The sequence below is a fragment of the Plasmopara halstedii genome (genome assembly GCF_900000015.1).
Source record: "Plasmopara halstedii genome assembly, contig: Scaffold_179, whole genome shotgun sequence".
Lineage (NCBI taxonomy): Eukaryota > Oomycota > Peronosporomycetes > Peronosporales > Peronosporaceae > Plasmopara > Plasmopara halstedii.
This window is the reverse complement of record NW_020187100.1, coordinates 148,124-162,185: the sequence shown is the minus strand read 5'-3', so window position 1 is coordinate 162,185 and position 14,062 is coordinate 148,124. Positions and strand designations below refer to the sequence as shown.

Below are 14,062 nucleotides of genomic sequence, written 5' to 3'. Positions count from 1 at the left end.
ACATTTGCAGCACTTTTGCGCAGGGGTAGCGTATCGGGCTACCTATTTTGTTCAACAGTATGCATTACATGGTAACGAACGTATTGAATTTAATAAACTTATTGCTCTCGTAGCACACGGTACATCGAGTATCGTCTAAAGGACACGATAAAGCCAACGTTTGAGACCCAACAGTGGCTTAATGAGCTGGTTAATTCGTGAAATGAATTTGATCTTGCTCATGGCGAACGCTTTGATATGATTGTCGTATAATAAAACTTTCGATCTCAATCGTGATTGTAATTAGCATACTGGAGCTGAGAGTATGCAAACAATCACTGCTTGAGTCGTGAATGTAATCTGGCGAAATTATATCTCTTAATTAGCGTGATGATTAATGGTGGAACACGAGCTATTGCGCACGAATGGGGCTGTCTGATCACTATATAGATTAAAATGCGATGAACCAAAGCGAAATCAGTCTCAAGTAAGTACTTCATAGTACACTTTGCTGGTGCGTTTCAAATATAATTGCATCAAACGTGTACGATGAATGACTTTGTTTATGTCTCTCGGGATTGACCAGTCTTTATAGTAAAATTGAATGTTCGTGCCGATGGATTGTGCAGGTAAAATGGAAGATTGGGGTTATGCAGCGTTGCATGACGATCATGCACACCTTTAATCCATGTGACACTGGGACATGTGGTGGGTACTCTAGACACAAGACAATATAATAGCGTGACCCATCTCGCGTTAAATAAATAAGCCCGAGGCAGCGACTGAAATTTTTTGAAGGCGCTCGATTTAGGAAAGAAGAAAGAGTTGTACTTTCGTATGAATAAAAGCAAGATGAACATTGTCGACACATGCAGCGATATGTTTGTCTGGCACTGATGATAATTAAAATGATGCAATTATTTTTATGGGTATCGCTGTCAAGGCCTTCATTGATAAAAACGGTTTAAGGCGCAAATGTGTGTTCTCTGCAAGAGAAAACCGAGTAATGTTCAGACGTTTAGCACTTTCGACTGCAGAGTAGAAATTTTCAGCTTTTTCAAGATGCAGCTTGCGGAGAAGTTACTTGGAGCACTCAGTGCACATACCTTTAAATCTCTTGTTACATGTACTTTGACGACAATGCCATTGTCACCACGACCGCAAATGACTCGTCGGTTCTTTGACTTTACATCGAATGATAATTAGGTGGCTAGCGTAGATACAACGAGCTCTTTGTTACATGTCTTGATCTGAGGAATATTCACGTTAAGGGAGGTGTATAGTCGAGCTATAGCCATAGTCGATAGCTGACGTAATGACCTGAACTTGACACAATGCTTTTTATTATCTGTCAATGTTAGAAAATTAGTATTGGGTTGTCAAGTGGACGACAAATTTTCAATCGTTGGGATGATTAATTCGTTTAGTGTTGAATTCGCATCGCCAGACTAGAAAGAGGTAGTAAGTTAAGATTTGAGCACCGATAAAAATGAAAAAAAAGATGAAAGCAAGGAAAGTACGACTGAGGCAGCGTCATCGACATTTTTTACTGAGGTCGAATGAAAATAGCGAAGTCGATGAATAAAGTGAAATTTATCAAAGTGACGGCAAAAAGTCTCAAAACGAGATCGTTGAACACGTATAGGCCAGGATCACACGCAGTTACGTGCTCATACGCTTAAACATGTCACTGCAGCGACGCCAAATGACGCAAAGATTATTAACAAAGCAGCATCCGGATTGATTCGCTTTGGTCACATCAACATGAGCTCTTGTTCTCTACTTACCGTGCTCACTATCGCGTATTCGTACCGTCGTGTCTTCAAGCATTATTGTCAGCCATAATTACATGTCGAACACGTGATGCACGAGAATGTAGATTGCATCAGAATTTTGAAAAAAAAGCAACATTGGACAATTTTCATTTTCAAATACGAAAACAAAGAAAAGTTAAACAAAATGTGCTTCTGTTTTTACCGTTATTTTGGTGGCCAACGAATTGTGTTTTTTAATAAAGTCGAGTAAGGTGAACATTTGCAACATATCTTGCCACAGTAAAAAATTAAGATTGGATGAAGTGAAAGATATTGGTGAATGGATGCCCTCATGCCGGTAAATCAAGGCTTGCGACCAATCTACTAGTTGTACCTCTGATTAGCTGTCTAAATCATCGCCTTAAAACTACTCGCTTCTGTAGAGAAGGAGCCAAACTCACCTCAGTCGCGCTTCTGCTACTTTCTGCGCCAGATGACAAAGATGTACAATAGTAGTTCCGGACATAAATCAATGGAACAGCTTCTTTTGATAAAAAGTATCTATACGTGTGGTGGAGGGATTTGCAGAGCTACATTCAATTTAGTCATTACCACGAATCTTGAATAGTTGAGTACCGTGCTGCGACCCGCTTTAAGACGTAAGCTTGTTTGAGTGCAAGCATTATGATCAAAGTATGCAGCATATTGTTCGATGAATTGGAGAGTGAGTTTTGCTGAATCATTTAAAATTAATTAAGCTCGACCAACTTTTTCAAACTCTTAGCTCTTAATAAAAGGCTTAATGGTATTGTTTTATCACACCAGATGTCATATAGGTCGTCTTTTAAATGGCTACGGCAACTGTGCTCAAGCAGGAGTTCCTGGGTTCGGTTACGCTCGTGTCATTCTCATCAACCGGATCGCTACTTTACGTAGGCGTAGGCCCAGTGATTTTCCTGTACTCCACGACTGACTGCGATTTTTTGGGTGATCACAATGTCTTGATGCGAGGCATTTTGCACGGTTGCGATATTACAGACATTCCAGTCTCATCCACCACATCCAAATCGTTTGTTGGTGCTTTTTACGGTCAAAAACGTGTTGCTTGTTTCCAAAACTTGCCGCAAACTCCCGATGCTGCTCGTGGCCTTGAACACTTTCAGGTGTTGGGCAAGCCCAAAGTCTTTTGCGATTGGGTCTTCGATGTGGTATTGTTGACAGACGACATTTCGACAATTAACGACGGAAATGTCCTGGCAGCTGTAGGTTTGGCACATAATCTTGTGCAAATATGGAATCCAATTTCCAACACCATTCTTCACAGTTTGCAATGTGCTGAGCGTTGCATCCTGTATGCGTTAGCGTTCCATGGACGCTCGCTGGATGACCTTGTCGTTGCTTCCGGAACTGTATTCCAACAAATATTGTTGTGGAATCCAATGGAGCATGCAGACGAGGTTTCTGACAAGCCTATTGAACCAGCTCAACGGCTTCATGCTCACGACGGTGTACTCTTAAAATTAGTATGGTCTTTGGATGCACGCTTTTTGGCATCCGTCTCGGACGATCGTACTGTGCAATTGTGGTCACACGATCGGGAATTAACTAATGAGCGCCTGCACAAGCCGAGTTTAATAAATCGTGCAGAACTGCTTGCGAATGGATACACTACATTGTTTAGAGCTTGGGGTCATTCGGCGCGTATATGGGACGTAGCCTTTTGGGAACGTGGTTTGGCTACAGCAAGCGAAGATGGCCTTTGCAAACTTTGGAATCGGAATGGTCATTGTGTCGCAACGCTTCAAGGTCACATGGGTAGGAATGTATGGCGCATTGCCGTCCACCCTTCGCTCAACTTAGTTGCTACGGGAGGTGGCGATGGTGCTGCGAAACTTTGGGATATCACTCACCAGCTCATGTCCTCATCCAGTGTATCTGAAGCTAGCGAATTTTTTGACACTATTTGTATTCCGATTTCGAAACCTTCCACTGGAATGAAAAATAAAGCTTTGCCATCCGACAGTGTGCGTAACATATTACTTAGCGACCTTGACAATGGCAAGACAGCATTCGTAGCCTCCGAAAACGGCGATATTTTTCATCTTGATCTGTCGTCACTCGTGGCTAAACTCATTTATAGTATGGCTCCTGCTCGTAGTGTTAATGTTCGAGCTAAAACAAATGCATTGTCAACTTGTGCATTGGATTATTCTGAACGCTTCTTGCTTCTTGGTGAGACATCAGGACTCGTGCATATTGTTGAGGCCTCTACAAGCACGCTTCTTTACTCATGGACCACTCAGAAAAATGTTCGTGTTATGAAGATGTGGTGGGACCAAGAGGATGCTGTGTTTATCAGCAGTGCTGACGGCGCTCTCGGTGAGTGGAAGCCACTTATAGCAGAAGCCAGTGAAAATTTGCCGTCTTTCGCGATCACAATGAAGCATGTAAAGACATTCCAGATTCCGGCTAAAAGTTCAACGTCGTCCCTTATTGTTATAGACCGCCAAAATACCAGGAATGTATTCGCAGGCGACGGCCACGGTAACATTTACGCATTCCATCGCTCGTTCAGTGCGACAGAATGCGACAACTCGTCCAAGGAAGTCCAAATACCAGTTCTTGTACTGAAAGGTGTTCACAGGCGTCAACTTGTGGCTTCAATTTTGCTTTCTGAAGAGCATACTGATGCTAAAAAGAGTCACCACACCATTTTGTTATCCGGAGGACACGACGGATACATTTGTTCGTACGTGCTCACCGTAAAAGCTTCTGGAGCGATGACAGCCAAATTCAAGGGCCGTGAGTCTATTCGAGGAATTTCTACCGTCAAGCAGCTGTTGTGGAGCAAAGGCTCATCTGCCCACAGTACCACACCTCATGATCTTTTAGTGTTTGGCTTCCATGCGACACAAGCTGTTTTATACAACTATTCCGCGCAATATCGTATCTTCAACGTAGAATGCGGCGGGTGGCGTCGACCGCATGCAATTTTCACTGGTGCAAGAGCGGATAAGTCTGCTTTACCTTCTCATACGTTTGTCTTTACGCCTTCATCATCGCGAAAGCATGAAGTTGATGTCAAGGTGCATTCGACCAAATTGACTAGCATCGATCCTGGTGAGCACAATCCGCGATTCTCCAAATGTTCATTACATGATCAGCATCATGGGCGCATGACAACTTGTGTGGCTTTCATCGGGCATGATCGCTTAATCACAGCTGCAGATGATAATAGGCTCATGCTGCATCGTCGTCGCTCTTGCGGTCGCCAGGAGAAGGGTAGGCGTTGGACCAGCGTAGCTACAGGAACTGCCCATACAACCACGATTCGGGCACTCACAACGTTCCAGCGCAGAGGTTGTGATGGTATTCTAGAGCATATCGTTTTGTCTGGTGGTGGCAAGCAGCGATTAAATGTATGGCTTATTTGCGGGGATAGCGACCTGCTCCGCCTGATTTGCGGTCAAGAACGTGCTGAAGCAGCTCAGGATCACCGCATTCTCGGGCTTGCTACATTTGCGATACCTTCGGCCTCAGACGCGTACCGACTTGTAGCGGCTTGCAATTCCGAAGGCTCTACTCAGCTATTGCTGTTAGACATAGATCATGAAAAATTGATCGAGATCGGTGACTGCCAGTTAGCTTCCAGAAAACCGATCTTGTCATGCGTTGGCTTTCAAAATTGTGATGACGATGCGGTGGTTGCTGGTTTGGCAGTTGGCTCTACTGATGGCTTCGTGATGCTGTGGGATCTGAGCGCGGTTTTGAAAGAGATTGCAATACTTGTTCGATCCAATGAAGGTATAGCGCACTACAAGCAGAAGCTTGAAAATACTATCACAAAGCTTCAACTTAGTGGCAATTATATAGCTCACGACATGGGTGTGAACTGCTTTGATCTAGTCTCCTGCAACAAAAGCTCGGATGGAGAAAATCTTGACGTAACTCTTATCAGTGGTGGAGATGACCAAAGTTTGTACTTAAGCAAGTTCCGTTTTCCGTCATGCCAAATTCTTTTCGGAGCCAAGACAGTAAATGCTAGCGGTGCGGCTGTCAAAAGTGTCGGTTGCGTTGACGCCAAGGTCATTTTTGCCGCTGGATATGATCAGCGAGTGAGCAAATGGAACATTTGTGTCAACGAAGACAGTGTTGAGCTTGAATGGCAAGGAGTGGCCTTCTCTGAGTGCGCAGATATTGCTGATCTCGCGACTCGGCTTGCTCCGACTGGAATGGCTTACGACGTTGTCATCGTCGGCCAAGGGCTGCAGATGTTGCAGTACCAGCGCTAGTAGAGACCATGAGTTTTATAAACATGAGCAGGATTGGATGTATTATTGAGTTAGTCTTTCTGAATAACACATCGCCAGCTATGAAGAATGAGCTACACGCAATATCAAAAACTCTTTTCATGCTAAAGATAGTGCATTTTTATCCTTATTATCCTAAGCCGACGTCTGAGTGATCAATGATGACAGCCACCACATCCACGCGCCAGAGCCTCTCATTACACAATAGCGACGATGAAAACAAAATAAAAGCCAAAATCCAGTCCCTAGACGCCGACAACATGAGCAGCCTTATGGCCAAAAGTGTTCTCGCCGCTATAGGTGATGTAAAGAAACCCATCTACGTCTTTCTGTTCTTCGTAAATGTTTGACATTAACGCAGCTACATAGTAGAGTCGTATCATTAGATGAGAATGAGAATCAGCAACGATCAATATAATCGCTATAAACTTGAATCTGTACCGGTAGGTGGAAGAACGTTGTTTATAAAAATAAAGATGGCCTTCTCAGGACTCAATTTGATGCGCTTTCGAATGACGTAAACAAATTGACCAACAGTCAAGTCGGCCGGCACCAGGTACTTCTTTTTGTCAATATCTGGAATGTCACTCCGGTCCGCCTTTTCACAAATGACCTGTTTCGTGGAATAAGAAGTACAGCCAATTGATCAACAAGAATCACCGAGCTTTTAAGATAGCAGCTTCTACCGGAATTCGATCAGGATACTTAGATCGGATGCGCTGAGCCTCGGCCTGACGCTTTTCTAAGAATGCACACGATTTATCGCTAATAAAGACCCGTCACAAGCATGAAAAGATTTACAAAATACGTACCAAACGGATGTTCCTTCTTAAAAGAGCTCATCACTGCTATATAAGGCGATTTTATAGTTTCAGATTTCGGGGAAAAGTGTCTAGAATCGATCACACTATCAGTAATTCTCCACATGAAGGGTCATTTAAAAGCATTGAGTTAGTGGTTGGGTCAGCGCGCAGCGATCGACGCCACACAAGATTACACTGCTATGCGGGCCGCGAGGTACCACACAGCGAGTAGCCTACCGGCAGCATTTAAACTGAATTTTGAGTACTTGCCTTCCGTGCTTCTTCTTGGCTTCTCCTTCCTGTATGAAGGGAGACTAAAGTCGGAACTATCCTGCAAGCACCTAACCCTCGGAAAAGACTGTTATTGTTTAGATAAATGCACATAATTCGAGTCTTTTGCGAGTAACTTAATGGAAAGCGAGGACGAAATAACGGCCTCTCATCCTTGGTCAAAAATAATCAGGTGAGAATTTTGTATAAATTAGATGTGTTTTTGTAGTAACGAAACGAGTTCTACTTATATTTAATCGATATAGTAGTCACATCTAGAGAACGACTCTGCTAAGTGGCTCAATGGCATTACATCTGTAAAGTCACGTGTTTTCTCCTTTACAATTGACACTGAGGAAAAGAAGCACCATTTGTTTTCTGCTTCGACAACTCAGCATAAGAATGAGCCTATTGACTTACAAATATTTATAAGGTCTAAATTACAATTGTGTAGCTGTAGCAAGGTCAGATGATCGTCCGAAAATTTGATGATGTTGGTGATTCTGCATCTGCATAAGGATTATGTGGTGCTTTTGCAAGATTTAAAGCTTCGCTGTGTCGATGATTAACCACCGTAGCGGACAATATCATCGCTTTGCGACGTGAATTAGCTATGAACATGAAAATTCGTTTGGTGGGACAAAGCTCTTTTTGTAATTGTCGGTCATGCGCTTTTACCGTTTAAAGCGCTGGTTTGCTGATATGTAGCGACCCCGTTCATGTAAACTTTCGATCGACAATAAATTGCGCAGCAAGAGGTTGTCATGTTCAAGCACCTTTCTATCTTTTGGACAGTAAGGAATTTTTATTCCCGGGCTTCGACTACGAATGTTCTGACATAAATTTGTGACGCCGCACTGGTTGCAGGGTTTTTTCAGATTGCCATTTCTGGGCAACCATTACCCAGCTTCGATTTCTGTACATCTGGGTCTTCAAAAGATTCGAAAGCTAGCAGAATTTCTTTATCATGCTCACGGAAGTGCCACTGGAACGGCATTATATGTGAGCTCTCGATTTATCCTTTATAATCTTTGGTTTGAATCTGGCTCAGTGAGGCATGCTTTTGCAAACCTTTTGAATTAACTTATTTGATTGTGTCGTTTTGCATTCTTTTCTATGCTGCTTCTTGAATCAAAAATGGCTAGCTTATACTGCGATAGATCCAGCCGAAAGCAACAATTACGGAAGCTCTAGAGGACAGCCCCACTCATTTACGCTTGGTTTAGTAAGCCATTTATCATGCATGGACGCAGTCGTTAATCAGTTTTTTTCAAGGTTTAAAATATTTCACACTCGATTTCACCGAACACCTGGCTCGGCAAAGACTTGGTCATGAGTCTTTGCATGGTACTGGGCGATGCCCACTATCCTCGTCCGATAGGAATCCAAATGATATTTATCACAGATGCTTCTATTAACGAAGAATTAGTGTTTGAAGTCTGAAAGTATTAAATTTTCTCGGGGGTAGTACACAAGGCGTCGTCTGCAGCTGATAGACGCACACCCTTCAAGCTTATGTTATGGTTTGGACAGCTCTTTGCGCTCCGTCTCATTGTAAGTTATTTACAATGCAGTATCTCTTACGCTCAAAAAATCAGATTTCACTACTGAGAAAACCTCAAGTCAATTTATTTGATCCGCGATGAATATCTTGTGGCTCGCCAAAGTTAGATATCGGTGATAGCTTGACCTTGGAGAAATGACTTACATGCTAACTATGTATTCCACATCGAGTTCTTGCAGCCACGATGGGAATTTTGATTGGTAATAACCGTTTTAAAACCTAAAAATTTGCTGGAAAAACCTCATGGTAAAAAACGGCGGCTCCTTCTTCTCTCTCAGAAACCCCGGAGCACACAACCCAAGACTCTTTGAACGTGCCAGTCACCTCCCTCTTCTTTACTGTGTAAGTGCTAAATGAAACATGAACGCCAAATGTGACTATGCTACGCCCCTTCCTTCTACCCTGCTCTTCGGCTATCGAGTTGATTGGATTTCCTTAATCCAAAAAATAATATATCAGGGAGGAAGGAGAGGGCCCGTTACATATCGAAGAATCTATAGACTGATGAAAGTGCTGAACTCTGCTAGAGATTAAGCATCATTTACACCGCTGTCTTCGCCTTAGTTCAAGATGAACCCAGAATAGTACGTGCAAGATCGCATATTTAGCTTGATTTATCGCAGCTTTTGAAGAAGGTCCACTGATTGATACACGTTTTGTGTGAGTTAGCGACTACCTCTTTAAGCTGCTTTTGATTGGTGATTCTGGTGTCGGCAAATCGTGTTTGCTGTTACGTTTTGCAGACGACACGTATACGGAGAGTTACATTTCGACGATCGGCGTTGACTTTGTAAGCAAAATGATGCCGTTCGTGTGTCTTCAAGATTGCTTATGTGATTGATGCTAACGCTACGCAGAAAATTCGTACGATCGAATTGGACGGCAAAACCATTAAACTTCAGATCGTATGTGTTGCCATTGGGTGCAAAGCTGTTTGGATAGTTCTGACAAAAAGCATTATATATACATTGGTGCTTTTCTAGTGGGACACTGCTGGCCAAGAGCGTTTTCGCACGATTACCAGCAGTTACTACCGCGGTGCCCATGGCATTATTGTCGTGTACGACGTGACGGATCAAGAGTCGTTTAATAATGTCAAACAGTGGCTGCATGAGATCGATAGGTGCGCTTGATCTTTCGCACCGACAATACCTGAAGAAAAGAGCTGATTGCTGTGCCGCTATGATTACAGATACGCTTGTGAGAATGTGAACAAACTACTGGTCGGCAACAAGAGCGATTTGACGGCTAAGCGTGTGGTAAGCACTGATGCCGCGAAAGAGTTCGCCGAAAGCCTCGGGATTGAGTTCTTGGAGACCAGTGCGAAGAATGCTGCCAACGTTGAAAAGGCCTTTATGATGATGGCCGCCCAGATCAAGAAACGCATGGCCAATGCACCTGTGGCGCCAAAGGCTGGAGTTAAGCTTACACCCGGCCAACAAGTTTCTTCTAATGGCGGCTCAAAGTGCTGCTAAGCAACGTCGTATAGTCCAGTTAGCCTATCGTAGCTCGTGTTTTCTGCAACTTCACCCTATCCGGTGTGGAGAATCGCGTTAGACGTGGCACTCATGGGGTCTAGATCAGGATACGACAGGCGTGCGATATGGGGAATAGGCTGTTTGCTGTTTGAGGATACGGTGGCAATTGAAAGTCTAAGTAGCAATTGCCAAGGCTACTTTGGTTAGTAGTGACCCTGCACATGATATATTCTTTTTATCACACTACGTTACTTTTGCCATCTCTCTTGTTCGTGAGGTCGTTCTTGCAGGACGGACCTATGGAATCTGCTTTAGAAAATGGCAGCAATAAACGAGCCTGATCCTTGTAGACAAGAAACTCGAATTCAGATAGCCGCTTGTTGCGCTTTATAGACTGCAAGATCCATTCTAAAATAACATTTTAGTCACATTTGCTGGCCCTCAAAGGTTAAAACCGTACCCGGACGAACAAACTTGACCTTAGCATTACCCTGACATAAAGTGTTCATTAGATTATGATGATTAGACAATCGCCTTTGCTATGTATTACCATCAACGCTTTATCTGCTTTAGATCCGTTCAGATTCGAGCCGATCATGTGTGTTACGCGCGAGGTGGTCAGTGTTGAGCTAATTTTACCGGCCAGCATGTCAAATCATGTAAAATTTGCTAGACAAATGGGAAAAAGTACGCACCCAACGCTACCCCCGTGCTCTTGCACCAGTTTCGCCAAGTAATATCTGGCAAGAACATATTAGAGTCAGAAGCTCTCAACTTTCTAATAAAAGTTTACGCACGAAGTTACGTTGCCGGTGCGACCATTAAACACGATTCGGCATCCCTGCATAACCAACACAAGCCAGAATTAGCGAAGCTTTTGCGACTAAGAGCTCATGAGCACACCTTGAAAATATCTGACAATGCTGCTACCGTTTTCATTTTTTTATTACCTGCAATGCACAACAGAACGGTTTAAATTGATGCAACACTTGTCCTCATATGCAAACGAAATCACTCGCCTTGCTGAGATACGTCGACTCGTTCACGTTTTTCTAGAAAGAAGTGTTTGCGTTTTTCCACGATCCAGCGTCTCTTGATTTTTTCTTCTTCCTCCCGCTGTTGATTGCTTCTAACTCGGCGCTCGTTTCGCGACGTCGGCCCGCTTGGCCCATTAACTGCAAACATGACTAGCTAGCCAGCATTTCAATATTTGAATTTGGTATGTTGACTCACAGTATTTTGAGAAAAAAAAACTAAGTATCTCGATCAAAAGTGGAATTCGTAAGTAGGATGCATAGCACCGCGGCAGCGAGTACGCAATTTGCCGGTTCCCGTAAAGATCTTCACCATGCTCAACAGAAACAACAAATGGTGATGCGCCAGTCCCCTACAGCAAGCATTGATACCGAGCACAACGACATGATCTACGACATTCAGCTGGACTATTATGGCAAGCGATTGGTCACGTGCTCGTCCGATCGGACATTCCGCGTATACGATGTGTCAAAAGCAATTGCATTAAGTGGAAATAAAGACGATCAAGTGGAAGATAAAAATGGAATGGAGCTCCAGCAGCAGCAACAACAACTGTACGCGTTGCAGCATGTTGTATCTCTAAGCGACGACTCGGCGGCCCCTATCCATCGCGCAGCATGGGCGCACCCAAAATTTGGCGCAGTACTGGCACTGGCTGCTCAAGATGGAAAAGTGTACATTTATCGAGAGGAGCTAATCCAGCAAGGAGCTGGAGGAGTCCCAAATGTAACGGAATGGAGGCTGAAACACTCACACAAATTTCATTCACTAGCTGTACTGAGTGTGTCCTGGGCGCCCTATGAGTACGGACTGTGTCTAGCTAGTGCCTCGGCTGATGGACAGGTCTCGTTCCTCACTCGCATGCGTGAGGGATGGGTGGTGTCGTCTAGCTTTCGCAATTCAAACGAGGGAATGGGCTGCACATCTGTGAGCTGGGCACCTTATAACTCATTGGGCTCGCAAGGGGCGCAAGGGCCAATCCAGCGTGTGGTCACTGGATCATGTAACGACGCAGTTACGATCTGGCGACTTGTTTTAGCAAAACAGGAAGGTGATACTTCTTTTTGGGAACTTGTTAAGACCCTTAGCGGACATAATGATTGGGTTCGTGATGTGGCTTGGGCACCAAATGTAGGCATCCCGGCAAACGTGATTGCATCGGGGTCGGATGATCATACGGTGCGTGTTTGGACTCAAGATGAGGCCGATGGCGATTGGGCCTCCCATGTAGTACATACATTTTTTGCACCCGTTTATCGAATAGGCTGGTCTCTCACGGGCGCTGTCCTCAGTGTTGCCGCTGGTGATGATGAGATAACTTTATGGAAGCAACAAAGCAATCATGAATGGAAGCGCATATCTTCTGTAACTGATCAAGGTGCAGCTATAATTGCAAGCAACCAAATGTAGATTTATCGGTCACTATTGCGTGCCAGGTAATGGATTAATACCTAGCAATCGAAACAATTATGAAACGTTGTGTCTCTATCCTAGTCATTGCTCGATTTTTCCTAGATCTACGATGTGTGATATACACGCATAGCATAGGATGCGACGTCGAGCAGCTGGAAATGCTCACTGGCGCCATCAACCAGCTTTTTATCAGTCTCAGCAATGCGAAGACAAATTTTGGCCTTTTGTACGTCATTCAGCTTATCTAGTGAGAGCACGTCATCATTTAGTTGCCGCAATATTGTGAGCACAGGGTATCCAGCCAGTAATATGCTCTCAATGTCTGTCTTCATCTTCTCAAAGCTGTTAGAAGCCACCGAAGCCCAAAATTGCTGCAGTAGCTCTAGAGGAGCAAGACCTGCCACTGCAATAACATCATCATTTGAAAGGTCCTCATCGGCGCAAAGCTGCTTGGCACTTTGCAAGTAGTTAATTGCTTTACGCAAATCTCCGTTTGAACACTCGAGAAGCAAATCCAAAACCGAGTCTGACACATTAACATGCTCTTCCGATGCGATAAAGCGCATACGAGACGCCATAGAGACCCTTTCAAGTGGTGCAAAGCGAAATTTGGCGCATCGTGAGGCCACGGGCTCAATAATACGGCTGACATAATTACAGATAAGGCAAAACCGAGTGACTTTAGAGTAGTTTTCCATCATGCGCCGCAACGCTGACTGGGCGTCACCGGTCATAGAATCGGCCTCATCAAGAACAATGATCTTAAAGGGCGGTAGACCACTAATGCTACTTATTGCACCTTGGGCAAAACTCTTCACTTTCTCGCGGACCACCTTGATGCCTCGATCATCCGATGCGTTGAGTTCCAAAAATCGGCCATTTTTGCGGAAGTCTGGTCCAAAAAGCTGCCGACCTACCGCTACAATGGTGGACGTCTTACCCGTACCCGGAGGTCCGTAAAATAGCAAGTGGGGCAGCTGTCCATTAGATATCGAGGTTTTAAGCGTGGCAACAACATGCTCCTGATGAGCGATCTCGTTCACGTTTTTGGGGCGACTTCATGTAGAAATAGCACGCAGATGAGTGCACAGATTATGAACTGTTCATGACAGCGGAGTACGTACTATTTTTCTACCCAGGGCAGTACTGGCGCCATTACATTTGTCTTGGACGTCACTGGAGAGCTGAACATGATCTAATGAAGACACTAATGAAATTTAGTATTCAAAAATTTTGAGCTCGTTTGGGGTCTCAATAATATTACATTCTTACATCTTACACATTTGGTACATTGCGCTTTTTGTCTAGTATGCGTACCGAGCATAGTTGGCAGCTAGCTTTTCAAGCTAACAAAAAGCTAAGCTATTTGATAGCTAAGCTATTTACTGTTAGCTTAGCTTAGCTTTTTGCTTGTTAGCTTAGCTTAGCTTAGCCTGAAATATATCAAGCTACCAAG

The 14,062-nt window shown here is 44.0% G+C and overlaps 7 protein-coding genes across 7 annotated transcripts; 4 read left to right on the top strand and 3 right to left on the bottom strand.

Moving 5' to 3' along the window:
* Positions 1–2,581: 2,581 nt before the first annotated feature.
* PHALS_02196 (WD-repeat protein WDR6, WD repeat superfamily) lies at positions 2,582–6,025 on the top strand (the record flags this gene model as incomplete). Its single annotated transcript, XM_024719135.1, has 1 exon — positions 2,582–6,025. The coding sequence occupies one exon, from the start codon at positions 2,582–2,584 to the stop codon at positions 6,023–6,025; it is 3,444 nt and encodes a 1,147-aa protein (XP_024572656.1).
* A 263-nt stretch (positions 6,026–6,288) lies between these two features.
* On the bottom strand, positions 6,289–7,487 carry PHALS_02195 (autophagy-related protein 8 precursor; the record flags this gene model as incomplete). The annotated part of the gene is made up of 6 exons (XM_024719124.1): positions 6,289–6,404; positions 6,485–6,656; positions 6,730–6,785; positions 6,856–6,935; positions 7,117–7,145; positions 7,485–7,487. 6 exons carry the CDS (start codon positions 7,485–7,487, stop codon positions 6,289–6,291), a joined length of 456 nt encoding a protein of 151 aa, XP_024572655.1.
* Positions 7,488–7,729: 242 nt separating this feature from the next.
* PHALS_02194 (uncharacterized protein) lies at positions 7,730–9,214 on the top strand (the record flags this gene model as incomplete). Its single annotated transcript, XM_024719113.1, has 11 exons — positions 7,730–7,750; positions 7,825–7,910; positions 7,984–8,044; positions 8,097–8,118; positions 8,262–8,336; positions 8,392–8,463; positions 8,585–8,670; positions 8,740–8,782; positions 8,851–8,880; positions 8,959–9,022; positions 9,208–9,214. 11 exons carry the CDS (start codon positions 7,730–7,732, stop codon positions 9,212–9,214), a joined length of 567 nt encoding a protein of 188 aa, XP_024572654.1.
* Positions 9,215–9,250: 36 nt separating this feature from the next.
* On the top strand, positions 9,251–10,155 carry PHALS_02193 (ras-like gtp-binding protein ypt1; the record flags this gene model as incomplete). Its single annotated transcript, XM_024719101.1, has 5 exons — positions 9,251–9,264; positions 9,350–9,470; positions 9,538–9,585; positions 9,664–9,803; positions 9,873–10,155. The coding sequence occupies 5 exons, from the start codon at positions 9,251–9,253 to the stop codon at positions 10,153–10,155; spliced, it is 606 nt and encodes a 201-aa protein (XP_024572653.1).
* Positions 10,156–10,396: 241 nt separating this feature from the next.
* Positions 10,397–11,343, bottom strand: PHALS_02192 (BRCT domain; the record flags this gene model as incomplete). The annotated part of the gene is made up of 7 exons (XM_024719090.1): positions 10,397–10,552; positions 10,614–10,649; positions 10,709–10,787; positions 10,854–10,898; positions 10,956–10,999; positions 11,062–11,108; positions 11,178–11,343. The coding sequence occupies 7 exons, from the start codon at positions 11,341–11,343 to the stop codon at positions 10,397–10,399; spliced, it is 573 nt and encodes a 190-aa protein (XP_024572652.1).
* A 105-nt stretch (positions 11,344–11,448) lies between these two features.
* Positions 11,449–12,500, top strand: PHALS_02191 (Vesicle coat complex COPII, subunit SEC13; the record flags this gene model as incomplete). The annotated part of the gene is made up of 3 exons (XM_024719079.1): positions 11,449–12,244; positions 12,329–12,423; positions 12,486–12,500. 3 exons carry the CDS (start codon positions 11,449–11,451, stop codon positions 12,498–12,500), a joined length of 906 nt encoding a protein of 301 aa, XP_024572651.1.
* A 210-nt stretch (positions 12,501–12,710) lies between these two features.
* Positions 12,711–13,798, bottom strand: PHALS_02190 (replication factor c subunit 4; the record flags this gene model as incomplete). The annotated part of the gene is made up of 2 exons (XM_024719068.1): positions 12,711–13,662; positions 13,731–13,798. The coding sequence occupies 2 exons, from the start codon at positions 13,796–13,798 to the stop codon at positions 12,711–12,713; spliced, it is 1,020 nt and encodes a 339-aa protein (XP_024572650.1).
* Between the last annotated feature and the right edge of the window lie 264 nt (positions 13,799–14,062).